This window comes from Siphateles boraxobius, unplaced genomic scaffold, assembly GCF_051911475.1.
Source record: "Siphateles boraxobius isolate OS27281-9 unplaced genomic scaffold, OSU_SipBor_1 97, whole genome shotgun sequence".
Classification (NCBI taxonomy): domain Eukaryota; kingdom Metazoa; phylum Chordata; class Actinopteri; order Cypriniformes; family Leuciscidae; genus Siphateles; species Siphateles boraxobius.
In genome coordinates, this window is record NW_027509227.1 from 1851098 (window position 1) to 1872500 (window position 21403).

Below are 21403 nucleotides of genomic sequence, written 5' to 3' on the forward strand. Positions count from 1 at the left end.
CTGCACAAAAATGTAAACATATTCAGAACAATTTTCTGTCAAATCAACCAAACTTCAGAAAAGCCAGCTATACATTTTTTTATTGTTTTTTTTTATTATTTGTTTCTAAAGAAAGACAAACATAAATAGTGGCAGAGTTGCACGATTCTGGATAAATTGGGAATTATGATTTTTTTTTAACAGACATCTAAAAAAATAGCATGTAGTTTACTGGAGGTTCTGACAACATGTTAATTGCTGCAGTCTTTTTAAAATGTTTAATTAATTTGAATGAAAAAATCAGTTTGAGTGAATAAGTCAATGACTTACTCATAAATAATTCATTGTTTTATTACATTTCTGAACAAATCTTTTAAATTAATGATTCTGTGACAATTTTTACATTTTACATACATTTTCACTTGTCGCCACCTACTGGTGTAACGATGTAATCAATACAACAATATGTATTAAAGGCGTCAGATCTGAATGGTCGATGTGATCGCACTTGTCACAGGTTTACTAGAGGGACGAATCGCTCATTTAGTTGGTGTTTGAATCGAGATCATCTTTTAACGATTAACCGTGCAGCTCTAAATAGTGATGAAAGCTAAAATATTAAATGTCGTGGATGATTTTTTACTGAAAAACTAATTATTTTGTAGAAGGGGGTCAAAATGACAATTTTCAACAGAGATTTAACCAAATTAAAGAGGGGAAAAATTACTTTAGAAAGATGGCAGTATCATTATTTTTATTTTTACACAGAGATTGGTAGATCTATTAGTTAAATCTGTAGACTTTAGTAATCTAAATCACTATATGCCAACAGTGCCAGTTCAGCAATGGGAAAAGCAGTGTACGTGAGGTTTCCTCCAAAGGTTGCTAGCATGTAACTCAAGAAGTTTTAAAGATATCTTAATATCCTTTTAGATTTTGGTTCTTAATAAACTTTAGTTTTGGTGTATTCATTTTTAAGACCCCAGAGATATGGGGATCTCAAAGTGGCTTCATGAGTAAATTGCACACATTTTCAGATATCAGAAACACTGGGTCACTTCGCATTGGCATACATATCTCACTTCCCTCAAAACAACGGCATAGAACTTGCCGAAAAATATTATTTTATTTCATATTATTTTAAAGATATTTTAATATAATTTCAGATTCTGGTTTTTAAACTTTTCTTCCCCATCTACAAGACAGTAAATATTCATACATGACATTTAATACCTTGAGTTGAGAAGATTTAAATTAACAATAAAAATTAAAAAAAAGATTTCTTGAGTAGATTTAAATTTAAGCACGTCCCTTGAAACAGTCTAAGAGGAATGCTTTAATTATGTTACAGAATAAAATAGGCCATTACATTACTATGCCATTCTGGAAAAGCATGTAACTGAGTCTCTCATAAAGCTTTCAATTAACTTAATTCCTTCCAGCTCGATCTGATTAAGAGCACCGTAGCCATTGTGAAATGACCGGGAACAGGGCGGCTGGGCCTCGCACGTGCTGGGTCTCAAACGTCTTCAGTATTTCAGGTCTTAGGAATGAAAAGGACTGAAGCGGATTCATCTAATGCCGAACACAAAGCAAGCCAGAAAAAAACTCTCGAGACAATGACTACCGATTTTGTGAATCAATGGCAATTGGATTTCACATCTTTGGAGCCTTTGGCTTCAACCTCTAATGTAGTAATTGAATTATCCGGCATTGAAAAGCCAAGTGCGGTTCAGTGTGTTTTCTGCGAGCGAAAGCTCATAAGCGTTTGGCTGCAAAGGCGAACCACTGGTGTAATCCAAGTAGGCTTCATGAAGAGTGTGTGTGGTTTGTTCTCTTGTTGATTAAAGTGTGTGTCGAGTTTTCACAACCAACATAATTCATCTGGATGTAAGTTGGTAAAGTGGAAGAGTGGATTGGTTCACATTCCCGACCTCGAATCTCACTCCACTAAGTTTGAGCGACAGAATTTCAACCAAAGTTCCATCAAAGTGAAAAAAGACTGTAACGATTTAAAAATAAGGTTCATTAGTTAACATTAATGTATAAATTAATATTAATTAATTAGTTGATCCATTAATTAATTGATAACAACCAGCAATACATTTGTTACAGTATTTATTAATCTTTGTTAATGTTAGTTAATATAAATACAGCTGTTCATGTTAGTTCACAGTGCATTAACTAATGTTAACAAATACAACCTTTGATTTTAATAATGTATTAGAAACTGTTGAAATTAATATTTACTAAGATTAATAAAGCTGTAGACGTATTGTTCATTGTTAGTTAATGTTAACAAATGAACCTTATTGTAAAGTGTTCCCAAAAAGATTTTATGAACGACAGTATCAAAGCATTCGTTTTACATCCATAATGTGAAAAGCTTCACTGGATGTTTAACAAGGAACAAAAAGCAATTTAGAAAATACAGATTTCATGGCCACAAATTAAGAATATACGTCCACAACTTCATAATTTGTGGCCATGCTTTATTAATGTGTTCCCTAATTTTAGTTACATCATGGATAAGTTGTGCCCTTGTTGTAGTTAAATTGTGGCCATGATTTAACCATATTAAAGCGAAGGACAAATATGTACGATTTGGCCATGATTTAACTACAATAAAAGAACAAATCTATAATTTGCGAGAATTAATTCATAATTTGTGCCCGTGATATCTTGTTTCTCCCGCCACATGTCGGTACTCTGATTAATCATGCAAAAGAAGAACATAAAACTGAAAGTTTTTAGTAAAATGTTATGCTCTTTATAAATGGACCAAACAACAGCTATTGGTGGACAGAAGCGAGTGAACGGGACAGCTCCGATCTGATTGGTGGACAGAAGGGAGTGAACGGGACAGCTCCGATCTGATTGGTGGACAGAAGCGAGTGAATGGCACAGCTCTGCTCTGATTGGTGGACAGAAGCGAGTGAACGGCACAGCTCTGCTCTGATTGGTGGACAGAAGCGAGTGAACGGCACAGCTCTGCTCTGATTGGTGGACAGAAGCGAGTGAACGGGACAGCTCCGATCTGATTGGTGGACAGAAGCGTGTGAACGGGACAGCTCCGATCTGATTGGTGGACAGAAGCGTGTGAACGGCACAGCTCTGCTCTGATTGGTGGACAGAAGCGAGTGAAGCGGCACAGCTCTGCTCTGAATGGTGGACAGAAGCGAGTGAACGGGACAGCTCTGCTCTGATTGGTGGACAGAAGCGAGTGAACGGCACAGCTCTGCTCTGATTGGTGGACAGAAGCGAGTGAAGCGGCACAGCTCTGCTCTGATTGGTGGACAGAAGCGAGGGAACGGGACAGCTCTGCTCTGATTGGTGGACAGAAGCGAGTGAACGGGACAGCTCCGATCTGATTGGTGGACAGAAGCGTGTGAACGGCACAGCTCTGCTCTGATTGATGGACAGAAGTGAGTGAATGGCACAGCTCTGCTCTGATTGGTGGACAGAAGCGAGTGAACGGCACAGCTCTGCTCTGATTGGTGGACAGAAGCGAGTGAAGCGGCACAGCTCTGCTCTGATTGGTGGACAGAAGCGAGGGAACGGCACAGCTCTGCTCTGATTGGTGGACAGAAGCGAGTGAACGGGACAGCTCTGCTCTGATTGGTGGACAGAAGCGAGTGAACGGGACAGCTCTGCTCTGATTGGTGGACAGAAGCGAGTGAATGGCACAGCTCTGCTCTGATTGGAGGACAGAAGCGAGTCAAGCGGCACAGCTCTGCTCTGATTGGTGGACAGAAGCGAGGGAACGGGACAGCTCCGATCTGATTGGTGGACAGAAGCGTGTGAACGGGACAGCTCCGATCTGATTGGTGGACAGAAGCGAGTGAACGGCACAGCTCTGCTCTGATTGGTGGACAGAAGCGAGTGAACGGCACAGCTCTGCTCTGATTGGTGGACAGAAGCGAGTGAACGGCACAGCTCCGCTCTGATTGGTGGACAGAAGCGAGTGAACGGGACAGCTCCGATCTGATTGGTGGACAGAAGCGTGTGAACGGGACAGCTCCGATCTGATTGGTGGACAGAAGCGTGTGAACGGCACAGCTCTGCTCTGATTGGTGGACAGAAGCGAGTGAAGCGGCACAGCTCTGCTCTGAATGGTGGACAGAAGCGAGTGAACGGCACAGCTCTGCTCTGATTGGTGGACAGAAGCGAGTGAACGGCACAGCTCTGCTCTGATTGGTGGACAGAAGCGAGTGAAGCGGCACAGCTCTGCTCTGATTGGTGGACAGAAGCGAGGGAACGGCACAGCTCTGCTCTGATTGGTGGACAGAAGCGAGTGAACGGGACAGCTCTGCTCTGATTGGTGGACAGAAGCGAGTGAACGGGACAGCTCTGCTCTGATTGGTGGACAGAAGCGTGTGAACGGCACAGCTCTGCTCTGATTGGTGGACAGAAGCGAGTGAAGCGGCACAGCTCTGCTCTGAATGGTGGACAGAAGCGAGTGAACGGCACAGCTCTGCTCTGATTGGTGGACAGAAGCGAGTGAACGGCACAGCTCTGCTCTGATTGGTGGACAGAAGCGAGTGAAGCGGCACAGCTCTGCTCTGATTGGTGGACAGAAGCGAGGGAACGGCACAGCTCTGCTCTGATTGGTGGACAGAAGCGAGTGAACGGGACAGCTCTGCTCTGATTGGTGGACAGAAGCGAGTGAACGGGACAGCTCTGCTCTGATTGGTGGACAGAAGCGAGTGAATGGCACAGCTCTGCTCTGATTGGAGGACAGAAGCGAGTCAAGCGGCACAGCTCTGCTCTGATTGGTGGACAGAAGCGAGGGAACGGCACAGCTCTGCTCTGATTGGAGGACAGAAGCGAGTAAAGCGGCACAGCTCTGCTCTGATTGGTGGACAGAAGCGAGTAAAGCGGCACAGCTCTGCTCTGATTGGTGGACAGAAGGGAGTGAACGGCACAGCTCTGCTCTGATTGGTGGACAGAAGGGAGTGAACGGCACAGCTCTGCTCTGACTGGTGGACAGAAGCGAGTGAAGCGGCACAGCTCTGCTCTGATTGGTGGACAGAAGGGAGTGAACGGCACAGCTCTGCTCTGATTGGTGGACAGAAGCGAGTGAAGCGGCACAGTTGGAAGCCAGTTTTCACATGATTGTAGCAGTTATTGAAGATTATATCACAGGTTAATTCACAGGCAACATAAGTGTACATCATCATAAACATATCTGTTACTAGACTCATATTTTCTTTAGGTATCAACAAAATAACCTTTATTAGTAAAAAAAAATTACTTGCAGCTTTAAAGACCCAACGGAAAAACACTTCAGATTCTGACGTGCACATCTGATGGACAGGAAGTTCGGGACATTTATCAAAAAAAATTTAAAGAGCTAGTTGGTATTATTTACATCACAGCCATGAACCACGGCTGTGTCCAAATCTGTCTCCTAAACTCTTTTATATAGTGCACTGTTTGAGGGGACAGTCATTTGTAGTAGTGTGTAATTGCTGATATTATCAAGTGCACTCATTCAACCCCATAATGCACCTCAATAACGAGAGTGCAATCACTGAATGAAATGAACATCCAAAGCACTTTCGGCACACTCAGCGTTTGGATTCGCTCACTCGTTTTCATTCACTCCTTCAGTGTGTATTACTGGAGTAAAGTAGGGTATAGTGAATGAGGGGATGATTTCGGATACAGCTTATAATTTGTTAAAGGGGCATTCGGCAACTATTTCAACTTAATAAAACTGTTTAGAAATCATTTGGATGATTTAATAACCTGTTCTGGTGAGAATGGTGGCTTTCCCCGCTCCCCCCAACGTTCCCAGGCGGAAAACCAACCTTGCAACATGAGGATTAACGTCCCGGTAAGTTGGAAGTAGGAAGTCTCGTGAGAAGCGAGAACGAGCGAGAAACACAAACTGCTTTACGGCAATTCGACATAAACACACACGCCGCCCTCAATGTGTATGACGTATTACCCACTTCGGTAGACATACCTCCACACGATAAAGTTAGCCAGCTCCGATAGTAACAAATGCACATGAGCAGCGGTAGAAAGGGGGAGGAGGGGCCGCAAGTGAGTTTTTTTTACGACATTGTTGTGAAATATACGCCTCACAGCTGTAGGGGGCGCTCACTGAGAAAACATGCGACAACAAAACTGAAAATCAGCGAAGAAATAGCTAGAGTTGCCGAATGCCCTTTTAACTACCAATTGGTTGCAGGCCCGTAGTACAGGCTGGTTGGTTGATGTTTTAAAGCTATACCAGCATCCTTGGCTATTAACTCTAAAACTGTGTCCTAACCAGACATGATGCGGTGCGATTCAAGCAATAAACGATTTGTTTGTCCACACAGACAACATGAGACGCGACAGTCAATAAAACTCACGGCCAATCAGAAGAGCGCGTGGGCGGAGTCTCTCTGCAAGCACACTGCACTCGTAACCAAATCAATCAAAACTCTCAGCCAATCAGAGGAGGACGTGGGCGGAGTCTTTCTGCAAGGGCACTCACAACCAAATCAATCAAAACTCACAGCCAATCAGAAGAGTGTGTGGGCGGGAGTCTCTCTGCAAGCGCACTGCACTCGTAATCAAATCAATCAAAACTCTAAGCCAATCAGAAGAGTGTGTGGGCGGAGTCTCTCTGCAAGCGCACTGCACTCGTAACCAAATCAATCAAAACTCTCAGCCAATCAGAAGAGTGTGTGGGCGGAGTCTCTCTGCAAGCGCACTGCACTCGTAACCAAATCAATCAAAACTCTCAGCCAATCAGAAGAGTGTGTGGGCGGAGTCTCTCTGCAAGCGCACTGCACTCGTAACCAAATCAATTAAATCTCTCAGCCAATCAGAAGAGTGTGTGGGCGGAGTCTCTCTGCAAGTGCACTCACAACCAAATCAAAACTCACAGCCAATCAGAAGAGTGTGTGGGCGGAGTCACTCTGCATGTGCACTGCACTTGTAACCAAATCAATTAAAACTCACAGCAAATCAGAAGAGGGCATGGGCGGAGTCTTTCTGCAAGCGCACTCACAACCAAATCAAAACTCACAGCCAATCAGAAGAGCGTGTGGGCGGAGTATCTCTGCAAGTGCACTGCACTCGTAACCAAATCAATTAAAACTCACAGCCAATCAGAAGAGCATGTAGGCGGAGTCTCTCTACAAGTGCACTCACAACCAAATCAATTAAAACTCACAGCCAATCAGAAGAGAGTGTGGGTGGAGTCTTTCTGCAAGCGCACTACACTTGTAACCAAATCAATTAAAACTCACAGCTAATCAAAAGAGCGTGTGGGCGGAGTGGGCGTGATATCTTTTATCAAGCGTCGTGGCGCATCTGGTTAGTGTGGTGTAAGATAGATTCAGGGTTTACAGGTACTATAAGAGATCGGGACATGATTGGAGCTGATTGGACAATATAGTCATCAATATTTTTGCTGTTTTTCTACAAGAGAAAGACTGCAGTTTAAGTGAATTTTGTCGATGCTTGGGAGTGCACACATATATAGTGTAAAGTGATGTTGGACTGAGCGTGGCTGTGCGGCACAAAGGCATGATCCCGGAGCTGCTCGAGTGATTTAACAGGAGCGACGGGGAACTGGCTTTGCTTCTTGTGGCTCTTCATCAAAGAAAGCCACTCTCGCTCAACTCTCGCTCAACTCAACTCGCGCTCACCTTCGTGTGCAGTGGAATTAATTACCCCCCGTTCCCTGGCAACCACAATCCCTGCGCCCGCTGGCTCTCACACACACACACACACACACACACACACACACACACGTCACATGTGGCACACGAGATTCCCTTCCCCCTTCTCATCTGAGTCGAGGAGTGAAACCCTTTCTCACCACACAAGGGATCCTGAAGTCATTTCCATAGGTCAGTTAACCCTCTACGCCCATTACTGCCAGCCTTTGTCCTCGACAGATGTGTGTTTGGATCAGATGGAGCCCGTCGCCCCTCACCTCCCCCAAAAAAGCCTTATGCTATACGTGCTTTTGTCTGCACAGTGATAAAGAATCAGAGTATTGGTAAGGAAGGACCTGACAGCTCGCCCATACATGATAATCCAGATCTAAATGACAAAAACAGCAAGAAAAACAGGTTCACGTGGAATATCAGATTTATTTTACCACTTTCAGAGCTGACTGTTTGTGGAATGGATTTGAATATGGTATAACGTGTTAAACCGAACTGAAAATGGTGCGATAATTAGCAGAAAGCATTAGTAAATTAGCCAATTTATTTAAAGCTGCAGCATATCATTTCTGCACCATTAATGGCAGCAGACAGAAGTGCAATCTGTCTGAAAAGGCATTTATGAGCCTCTGTCTCTGGTAAACATCTACCATATTGCAATGAAATACTTCCGACTTAATGACCTTTTCATGCAGAATATGTGGTTACGGCATCTACCTGTAGATAACCCAAAACATTTAACAATTTGGCATCGCTACTTCAGTAATTCTACACTGCAACTTTAATACAGCACTACAGGCGGTTCTGCAAGTAAGAATCCCATTCATTTTATACGAAGGGGAATTTACCTTTAATTCATAAAACTGTGAAAGACAGCAATACGAGGTTATGCTTCTGTTGAAGCCATCAGCCCAAATGATTTCAAATTATTTTTAAATAAATACATTTAAAATCTCCACTGTGGTGAAAATCCATCTTTAAATGTAGTTTATATGTCTATGACGTTTTTAATATGCTTTAAGACAAACCATGTGTAAATTCATTAGTCGACAGCTAGGGCTGGGACGGTTACCGCAATACCGCGGTCACGTGACTCCAACCGCGGGTCTGAGCTCGTCACCGTCATCACCGCCAAAAAAAACAAAACAAAAAAAACAAATAATTGGCCAGCACATGTGCACGTTGTGTCTAATGACATGGATTCATTGATTCTAATGAAATTGTGTCTTGCATGGATTTAAGGTTTACTAAACAAAACTTATCAAAAGATGGAGCAAATCCGATCTTTCGCGAGTTGGGGAGCCATGACAACATTCCATTTTTATTAGAGATGCGTGGATGGGCTATTGTTATTTCATCCGCAACCGCATCACAAAACTCATCATCTGTCCGCACAAACGTTTTTGTACAATAAATGTTTGAAACCGCATCCGCGGCGCTGACTGTTTTAAGGTCTATGAGCGATGCAGGCGCTGCTGCCGCGAGGCTAGAAAGCTCTTGGCTGTTCTAGAAAGAACACTGATCCAATGCAGCAAAGATATTTAAAGGCTAAAGTCCCTAGTATATTGGCTATTGGCTATGTCGTATCCCCAGAATATCAGCAGTGAACTCATTCTCTGATCGGCGCACAGGGATAAAAATAAATAAACAGCCTATAACGCACATCGGCAAACCTGACCTTACCTGACGAGGCTACTGTACCCTAAAATGTTATCATTTCGTTTTGAATTTTGTTTAAAAGTAGACATTAAGCTTTCTATTTATTTCTCATGTCTGTGAGGCAAGTTCATTTATGAGTCGAGCTCCAGTTCACCCGCTAGAGATCACACCGGCGCTTCCACGTCCTCCTGATTATATTCTGCTATATTTGCTTCTTATTTCTTAAATCCAGGCAATTAGTTAATGAAACAGTGATTAAAATTAAGATACAATTTATACAAAACGAAATTTAATTTAAAGAAAGGCTTTCTACAAAACAAAACTTAATGAAGTGGTCAAAATCGTGTCTGACCCATCTTATGATCCTATCTTACTCATGCTGTTCACTCTTCATATAATCGACATAGATTAAATAAAAAATAACACTATATTATGTAAACATAAATATGGAATATAATTTTTGTAATTAAGACATGTTGGAAAAGGTGTTCATCTTTCATTTCCACTGTGAACATCATAATGTATTCTCCTGAAAATGATTAATTCAATGTATCTGAGAATATTCTTAAATAAGGAAATCTATTCAGTGATTGGTTCATGCCAAATTATTGCTTGATGAAAATTTGACTATTTCAAATTGTGCTCGTTTTTTTTTCAGATGTAGGTGACAATATTTAACAAAGTCTCTCTAGCAAAAACGACTTCTGGTGCGTGCACGAAAGTCTGTCGGGGGGGGGGGATGGGTTTCCTTTGTGTTTAAAGCGGTTCACCGCTATACCGCGGGAATGTCTTGCTTTTCAACCGCGGTTAGAAAAAATCCATACCGCCCCAGCCCTATCGACAGCATTGCTGAGTATTTTCTGCTTAAAACTGCAGTGAACCAAAGACAGTCTCAAAAACACGCTTTGAAATCGCTGGTGTTTCTGACGTCACAAACTACCTTGTAACCAATCAGATCAACGTGTGATCGTCAACGAGTGGATCTCTGTGTGAGTGAGTGAGTGAGTGGAGGCGGGGCTCATTTGCATATTCATAGAACCACGCATACTAAATGAGGCAAGGGTGTTGAGTTACATTCAAGATATTTTAAGGCATTAAGACATTCTTTCCAAGGTAAAAACATTTAAATATGTAATTTTAGTGATCAAAGATGAGTTTTAAGGGATACAATGATTGACTACAGGGGGACTTTAGCAGTAAAATTTTACCCATAATTCTGCAGAGAAATCTCCGCCAATCAGAGCACATCACATCAGAAGAACACTTTAACTCCGCCCACTCCTCACATTATGAGTTCAGGGGAAATAATTAAAATATTTCTTGCATGAGTCATATGGACCCACTTTTATGATGATTACTGGTTATTTTTGAAGCAGAACAGCATCTGTTGCAATTCATTTTCAATTTATTAAAAACAATTAATATTTTTGACAGAAGTCTTCTGAGAATGTATATTCGCCACAGGCCACAGGAAGTTTAACCCTGAACTCCAACGTTCAGTGCAAAACGTACACAGACAAATAATCCCAGCGAGTGTATTTCACTTCATGAATATGTTGTCAGGGTTATTTAAAAGAGGCATCTCGTGAAGAAACACAGACTCCAGCACAGATGCTACTGACACACTGACAGCCTGAAGACACAAGAAAGATAACTCTATAACTTCAGTGTGATTCTGCCAAACGAGTAGACGAGAGGGAACGGGTGTTTCACTGACACTGACCTCGTTCCACCGGCTGGCGATCAGAGAGTGTGTGTGTGTGTGTGTGTGTGTGTGAGGATTCAGGGGCGTCTGCGCTAGGCTGTCAGGAGACACACACTCCACGGGCGTATGGTTCCCGAGTTAGTGCTCGCCGGAGACAGGTTTTCTAGGACACAACACTCCACAAACGTGCTTCTCGAGTCCACTGCGTTCTGAAGCTGACGCGCTAATAAGCCTTCAGAGAGAAAGAGCAGTAAACCGCCAAACACCATGTTCTCTTCCACGCTCAACACACACTTTCTGGCAGTCTGAGGCTCTGCTAATTGCTAGCGTGTCGGAGCACATGACGGACCGTTCTTTATAAAGACCCGGCGCTCTCGCTCTTTTCTTCATAAAGAACACACACCGGAATCTCAACACACACCGGGATCTAGACACACACACACCGGGATCTCAACACACACCGTGATCCCGAAACACACACCAGGATCTCGACACACACACACACCGGGATCTCAACACACACCGTGATCTCGACACACACACCAGGATCTCGACACACAAACCAGGATCTCGACACACACACACCAGGATCTCGACACACACACCAGGATCTCGACACACACACACCAGGATCTCGACACACACACCGGGATCTCAACACACACCGTGATCTCGACACACACACCAGGATCTCGAGACACACACCAGGATCTCGACACACACACACCGGGATCTCAACACACACCGTGATATCGACACACACACCGTGATCTCGACACACACACCGTGATCTCGACACACACACCAGGATCTCGACACACACACCAAGATCTCGACAAACACACCAAGATCTCGACACACACACCGGGATCTAGACACACACACACCGGGATCTCGACACACACACCAGGATCTCGACACACACACCAGGATCTCGACACACACACCAGGATCTCGACACACACACCAGGATCTCGACACACACACCGGGATCTCAACACACACACCGGGATCTCGACACACACACCAGAATCTCAACACACACCGTGATCTCGACACACACCACACACCGTGATCTCGACACACACACCGTGATCTCGACACACACACCGTGATCTCGACACACACACCAGGATCTCAACACACACCGTGATCTCGACACACACCGTGATCTCGACACACACCACACACCGTGATCTCGACACACACACCGTGATATCGACACACACACCGTGATCTCGACACACACACCGTGATCTCGACACACACACCAGAATCTCGACACACACACCAAGATCTCGACACACACACCAAGATCTCGACACACACACACCGGGATCTAGACACACACACACCGGGATCTCAACACACACCGGGATCTCGACACACACACCAGGATCTCAACACACACCGTGATCTCGACACACACCGTGATCTCGACACACACCACACACCGTGATCTCGACACACACACCGTGATATCGACACACACACCGTGATCTCGACACACACACCGTGATCTCGACACACACACCAGAATCTCGACACACACACCAAGATCTCGACACACACACCAAGATCTCGACACACACACACCAAGATCTAGACACACACACACCGGGATCTCAACACACACCGGGATCTCGACACACACACCAGGATCTCGACACACACACCGGGATCTCAACACACACCGGGATCTCGACACACACACCAGAATCTCAACACACACACCGTGATCTCGACACACACACCGTGATCTAGACACACACACACCAGGATCTCGACACACACACCAAGATCTCGACACACACACCGGGATCTAGACACACACACACCAGGATCTCGACACACACACCAGGATCTCGACACACACACCAGGATCTCGACACACACACCAAGATCTCGACAAACACACCAAGATCTCGACACACACACCGGGATCTAGACACACACACACCGTGATCTCGACACACACCGTGATCTCGACACACACCACACACCGTGATCTCGACACACACACCGTGATATCGACACACACACCGTGATCTCGACACACACACCGTGATCTCGACACACACACCAGAATCTCGACACACACACCAAGATCTCGACACACACACCAAGATCTCGACACACACACACCGGGATCTAGACACACACACACCGGGATCTCAACACACACCGGGATCTCGACACACACACCAGGATCTCGACACACACACCGGGATCTCAACACACACCGGGATCTCGACACACACACCAGAATCTCAACACACACCGTGATCTCGACACACACCACACACCGTGATCTCGACACACACACCGTGATCTCGACACACACACCGTGATCTCGACACACACACCGTGATCTCGACACACACACCGTGATCTCGACACACACACCGTGATCTCGACACACACACCGTGATCTCGACACACACACCGTGATCTCGACACACACACACCAGGATCTCGACACACACACACCAGGATCTCGACACACACACACCAAGATCTCGACACACACACACCGGGATCTAGACACACACACACCGGGATCTCAACACACACCGGGATCTCGACACACACACCAGGATCTCGACACACACACCGGGATCTCAACACACACCGGGATCTCGACACACACACCAGAATCTCAACACACACCGTGATCTCGACACACACCACACACCGTGATCTCGACACACACACCGTGATCTCGACACACACACCGTGATCTCGACACACACACCGTGATCTCGACACACACACCGTGATCTCGACACACACACACCAGGATCTCGACACACACACACCAGGATCTCGACACACACACACCAGGATCTCGACACACACACCGGGATCTCAACACACACCGGGATCTCGACACACACACCAGAATCTCAACACACACCGTGATCTCGACACACACCACACACCGTGATCTCGACACACACACCGTGATCTCGACACACACACCGTGATCTCGACACACACACCGTGATCTCGACACACACACCAGGATCTCAACACACACCGTGATCTCGACACACACCGTGATCTCGACACACACCACACACCGTGATCTCGACACACACACCGTGATATCGACACACACACCGTGATCTCGACACACACACCGTGATCTCGACACACACACCAGAATCTCGACACACACACCAAGATCTCGACACACACACCAAGATCTCAACACACACACACCGGGATCTAGACACACACACACCGGGATCTCAACACACACCGGGATCTCGACACACACACCAGGATCTCGACACACACACCAGGATCTCGACACACACACCAGGATCTCGACACACACACCAGGATCTCGACACACACACCGGGATCTCAACACACACCGGGATCTCGACACACACACCAGAATCTCAACACACACCGTGATCTCGACACACACACCGTGATCTCGACACACACACCGTGATCTAGACACACACACACCAGGATCTCGACACACACACCAAGATCTCGACACACACACCGGGATCTAGACACACACACACCAGGATCTCGACACACACACCAGGATCTCGACACACACACCAGGATCTCGACACACACACCAAGATCTCGACAAACACACCAAGATCTCGACACACACACCGGGATCTAGACACACACACACCGGGATCTCGACACACACACCAGGATCTCGACACACACACCAGGATCTCGACACACACACCGGGATCTCGACACACACACCGGGATCTCGACACACACACCGGGATCTCAACACACACCGGGATCTCGACACACACACCAGAATCTCAACACACACCGTGATCTCGACACACACCACACACCGTGATCTCGACACACACACCGTGATCTCGACACACACACCGTGATCTCGACACACACACCGTGATCTCGACACACACACCAGGATCTCAACACACACCGTGATCTCGACACACACCGTGATCTCGACACACACCACACACCGTGATCTCGACACACACACCGTGATATCGACACACACACCGTGATCTCGACACACACACCGTGATCTCGACACACACACCAGAATCTCGACACACACACCAAGATCTCGACACACACACCAAGATCTCGACACACACACACCGGGATCTAGACACACACACACCGGGATCTCAACACACACCGGGATCTCGACACACACACCAGGATCTCGACACACACACCGGGATCTCAACACACACCGGGATCTCGACACACACACCAGGATCTCGACACACACACCGGGATCTCAACACACACCGGGATCTCGACACACACACCAGAATCTCAACACACACCGTGATCTCGACACACACCACACACCGTGATCTCGACACACACACCGTGATCTCGACACACACACCGTGATCTCGACACACACACCGTGATCTCGACACACACACCGTGATCTCGACACACACACCGTGATCTCGACACACACACACCAGGATCTCGACACACACACACCAGGATCTCGACACACACACACCAGGATCTCGACACACACACACCAGGATCTCGACACACACACCGGGATCTCGACACACACACACCGGGATCTCGACACACACACACCAGGATTTCGACACACACACCGGGATCTCGACACACACACACCGGGATCTCGACACACACACACCGGGATCTCGACACACACACACCAGGATCTCGACACACACACACCGGGATCTCGACACACGCACCGGGATCTCGACACACACACACACACACACACACCGGGATCTCGACACACACACACCGGGATCTCGACACACGCACACCGGGATCTCGACACACACACCGGGATCTCGACACACGCACCGGGATCTCGACACACGCACACACACACACCGGGATCTCGACACACACACACCAGGATCTCGACACACACACACCGGGATCTCGACACACGCACCGGGATCTCGACACACACACACCAGGATCTCGACACACACACACCGGGATCTCGACACACGCACCGGGATCTCGACACACGCACACACACACACACACACCGGGATCTCGACACACACACCGGGATCTCGACACACACACACCGGGATCTCGACACACACACCGGGATCTCGACACACGCACCGGGATCTCGACACACGCACACACACACACACACACCGGGATCTCGACACACACACCGGGATCTCGACACACACACACAATTGAGAAAAAAAGTTGATTCTCCTTTTTTTATTCCGTGGTGAAAACAAGCTTCTGTAGCACACTGTAATGCTGTGAATCTTAGTGTACGTTTACAAGGCAACGATATGCTTAAAACTGAGAAGTTTTCCTCTGAGTTTTCTGCGTACAGACGACACCATCGTCAGAACGATCCTCATTCACACGGATCCGCGAAAACAACTATAAACGCTGTATTCTGCTGCCAGGCCAGTAGATGGCGACGAAACACTATAGACTGAACACGTAATACGCATGTGCATGACCTCATCGCCTTCAGAGATTCGTGTTTGTGTTGTTAACACGGAGACCGTTTGCATTTTCAGGCGCCGCTGTCGTGTAAACGAACGGCCAAACACATAATACGTTTTACGTTTGTAGTTGAAAACGGTGTCGAGTAAACAGACCCTTGAAAGGATTAGTTCACTCCAGAATTAAAATTTCTGGATAATTTACTCACTCCCACGTCATCCAAGATGTTCATGTCTTTCTTTCTTCAGTCGAAAAGAAATGAAGATTTCCTCCATATAGTGACTTCAATAGGAACCAACGGTTGAAGGTCCAAATTGCAGTTTCAATGCAAACCAAAAATACCAGCATTTGTGGTTAAAAATATATAAATGTTTATTTAGTTATAAATGTCGCTGGTTTGTGTAGATCAGACTCTTATTCCTCGGCTGGATCGTGTCGAGACTTTGAAGCTGCACTGAAACTCACATTCTGACCTTTGACCCGTTGGACTCCATTGAAGTCACTATATGGAGAAAATCCTGGAGTGTTTTCCTCAAAAACCTTCATTTCTTTTCCACTGAAGAGTAAATTATCAGGAAATCTTAATTGTGAAGTGAACTACTCATTTAAATTAACTTGTTTGTCTTGAAACATTAGTTTTTACTGATTTCATTTTTTTTTTAGACAGCATAGCATAGAATCTATTATCGTGGATTTATCAGCCATAATAACATGAAAATAACAACTTATCAATATCAGCATTTGCCAGAATAATAAAAACATCGGTGAACCTCTAATGAAAGTAAATGATGACGGATGCTGTTGTGCTAGAAAAAAAAGACAAATAAATAATCACCATAAAATATATTCCAAGTGTTCTGAAGTTGTATATGATAGCGTTGTGTGAGGAACAAAACAATATTTAAGGTCATTATTCGTCAGCTTTGATGTCAATGACTCCAAACGCAATTGTTTGTTGCATATGTAATGAGCGATCGTGTGAAGTATGAATATGAATAACTCTGAGACTTGTGAACACGCTTGTGAGTCTTCTCGCATAATGCCATTGAAAGACTTCAGTGGAAATAAATCATTAATATTTCTTGCATTATTAGAATATAGAGCATGAGTCATATGGACGACGTTAACACTATTCGGTCAGTTGTTTTGTAAATAATATTTTCTCACCAAGTCACCAAGAGTCACCAAGGCATGTAAAATACAATGTAAAATAGCTCATTTGAAAGTACATTTTATTTTCAGTGTAATCTCGGGCTTAATCTGCATCATTTTATACACACTATGTTGATATGTTGACAGTGCAAGTTGCAAAATCACTTGATTTATGTCGTTTGACAGCGTCCATTAATCACACCACTGTCTCCTATTGCATCCAAACCACAAATCCCACAGCCTGAACGTCCTAATGATAATGTGCTGTAAAGCGATACGGGGTCCTCCAACAGGTACTATACGTGGGATCCGGGAAACTGAGAGTGTCGTGGTCTACGGGGAAACGGGTTTGAAGAGTTAGTGTGTCGCTGAAACCCGAGGAGGCTCAACACACATCGCTTCATATACTGACAACAAATGGATTGCATGAAAGCAACTCTTCACATCTTATCATGACAGAGTCAGTAGTGCAATGGTTTAAAGAACAGCCAGCGATCACATAAGAGCCTTGCGCTCGCACGGATACCAGATGAAATATTCAGCTAACAGAAGATGCAAATGTGGCGTTATTAACTGTGAACCACTTCCATGTTCAGCTCCTGGAGACAAAAGACTGCTACACAAAACCCATAACGTTCCAAAACTATATTACTTTAACTTCAACTTCAACATAAAAAGCTCTAGATGTGTTTTTATTTATTTCCCAGAGTCAACAACACCTTTAAAAGCCAGCATCGCTGCGAAACGCATCACTTCCTCTCCAGTCACTCTAATGCAACTCCTGTCCCGAAGGCCAGACTACAGTCCGTGTATCAGACGCCTCTGAACGGGTGTAAATCTCACACACACACACACACACACACACACACACACACACACACACACACACACACAGCATCTGTTTGATCTTATAAAATCACTCCAACAACGCTTTTTCTCTGTTGTACAACACTACTTATACTATCATTATCTTCATTGCTATTCCATATCAATGTAATGGCCAAAACAGAACAGAAACATTACCAGAAAAATGAATGTGTTTTTATAGAGTTAAATCATTAAAAGTTCTGTTTCTGTAAATGCCTCACTGTAAAGGCTGACAACCATACTGAAAACTATAACTAACTATGAAGTAATACTCGTCCTAAATGTAAAAGAATAGCAGAGTTCACACCACAACCACAACGACCGTCAGAGAAATGATATTGTTGGAATCAACAACTGTTCCTAATCTTATGAACCATAAAAACACTGACAGCCAATCAGAATCCAGCTTTAAAGAGCTCCAGTATTTAAACTGGCAGACGTCAAAAATGTTATTACAGAACGATAACGATAACGTGCGCTGGCGAGGATGCTAATATAGAAATGTTATAGTGTGAACGGGCCTTAACCGTCACGGTTTTTGCTTTTTTTTAAGTGAGGAACAAGTAGAATTTTTGTTGTGTGATATTCAACATTATGCAACAAATGCTGATTATGCTGATTACAGTACAGTTCACACACTTATATGCTCGAGCTTACAGTAACACACTAATATCATTTAATCTGTAATATGCATCTATTCTGATTACGAACACACAACGGGTTGCGAACGCCATTTCATGTTGACTTTATGCGTCGCTGCTCTCCTGACATTCAGAAGATGATTTCATGAAGGACGTTTATGATTCATACAGTGCCGATAAAGCAGCCATGCCTGATTTAGTGAAGGTGACACAAATGCAGGTCACCTGGCAATAAATGAATATGACAATAACTGCGCCTCTCCCAGCCCGCCGGAAAAAGCAGAATAGGAGTTATTAAACCTAATGTGAACACTCATTGCAGTCATTTCCATCGCAAAACAGATTAAGACATGAGAATGAGCATTTCTTGTCATCACATTTATCGACACCCAATTATGTCAATTTTGACTTGTCATCATTTTGACCAGTATGTCATAATTATGACCTCATCTCATAAATTACTTGGATCTCATCATTTTTATTTTCTTATGTAATAATTATTGGAAAAAATATGATTTTTTTTTCTTATGCGGTGGAAATGGGCTTCAAATTCAATACATGTGCATAAATGTACTGTGATGCAAAAGGCAATACCCTCGTAGCCTACAGTAAATAATACCATGGTAAATAAAAATACTATGGTATTTTTTTCTTTGTGTAACACCCATTAAAGATGTATAGTTAGACAGTACACAAATGAGACAGTCTAAAATCTTCAGTCTATAAAACATCTGACATTATCTTCTATGTTTACCTTATTATACTGCGCTTGATCGAGTTTCCCCTCACTTTACGTGTTTAAAACAGTCAGTTGAAACAGCAGCACATAAATCATTATTGCTAAAAAAAAGTATTTTTAAAAGTTAAATTATATTAAAAATAAAAATGGAGGTACATCGGGTAGTCACTACCAATCGCTGAAAAGTTCACTAAAATTGTTTTGGTATTTGTAACGTTAAATTGTTTCGGTTTTCCAACTAAGAACTAATGGAAACAAGTTAGCCAAACAGCTAACAGCTAACGTTATACAAAAGTCAAACGAGGTGACGGAACACATTTAAACATTTTAAATATACCAAACGTGTAACAAAATACTTTAAAGTTACATTCTGAGACAAAAAATGACTTTTTTTTACTTTAAAAGCACTACCAGCATTTAAAACTATCTGTTATGTTAGCCCAATCAGGCTAGCGAAATACGTAAATATGGCGAGTTTTAAGTTTTATCAATGTATTTAAATTGAGTAACTACGGAAAACAATCTTTTATTGGGTATACAGTAAACAAATAGGGAGTTGTCTTTCAATTTGACGGTTATTATCGACCAAAATAAGTTTCGACTAGCGTAAACAACAAACTGATAATTTTGATATTCTGCGTCACACTTCAACTACATAATGTATTTATAAAACGTGGTAAGACTGTTTCGACTGAAAATACAACGCCTTGAGGCAGACGAGACGTGCGTGTGTGTGACTGTGTGTGTTTGTCACGGTCTATGATCTTAAAGAGTGATAACTATAACACAATCAGTCTGTAATCAGACTCAGATGAAAACATCTCTCGCACTGATCACGTTACTCATCTGAACACACACGCTGTGAATGAATTCAGTTTATAAACGCGATCAGGTGTGTGTGTGTGTGTGTGTGATATTATGGACTTTTCTGCGCTTTCTCTCCTTTTCTTCTCAGTCACGAAGGAATAAAAGAGCTACTGACAGTCAGCATCTCTCTCTCTCTGACCTGCGCCATCTTTGCAGAAACACACACACACACACACTCTCTCTCTCTCTCTGTCTCTCTTTGGGGATGCAGTTGCTTGCAAACAAAGAGCGACCCTCCGATGCCCCGAACCAGAGCCCTGATTCCCCGAGATCTCACCTTCTGTGTGCGGGAGCCGGGCTCCGAAGAACAGGGCTAAGAACAGCAGACGACACGGCACTGCATCCATCATCCTCCTCATCCTCACTCTTCTTCCGCGAGACTCGAGGCGTTCGGCAGACTGAGTGCCGGAGGAGGGGAAGAAATAGGGGGGGGAAGGAAGAGAAACACGTCTGATCATTGGCTGGGACGAACCGACACCGATCCCGCCCTGAAGTGTGTGTGTGTGTGTGTCTCTCTCTCTCACTCTCTCTCTCTCTCTCTCTGTCTGGTCTGGTTGCATAAGAACACATTCCACGGCTCTTTCTGTCTCTGTTCTGGCGATGCTCTTCATGCACGAAAACAAAATTGTAGTAAATCTGATCTTCC

General features: G+C 44.5%; 1 protein-coding gene across 1 annotated transcript in view; it reads right to left on the minus strand.

Annotated features, from left to right (window-relative positions):
- The window catches only part of tgfbr1b (transforming growth factor, beta receptor 1 b), a 70597-nt gene extending 49303 nt beyond the window's left edge, over positions 1–21294 (minus strand). Inside the window, exon 1 of the mRNA XM_077224999.1 lies at positions 21035–21294. Within this exon, the coding sequence (XP_077081114.1) occupies positions 21035–21215 (181 nt within the window). The 5' untranslated portion in view covers positions 21216–21294. The remainder of the gene's footprint in view (positions 1–21034) is intronic.
- Positions 21295–21403: the final 109 nt, after the last annotated feature.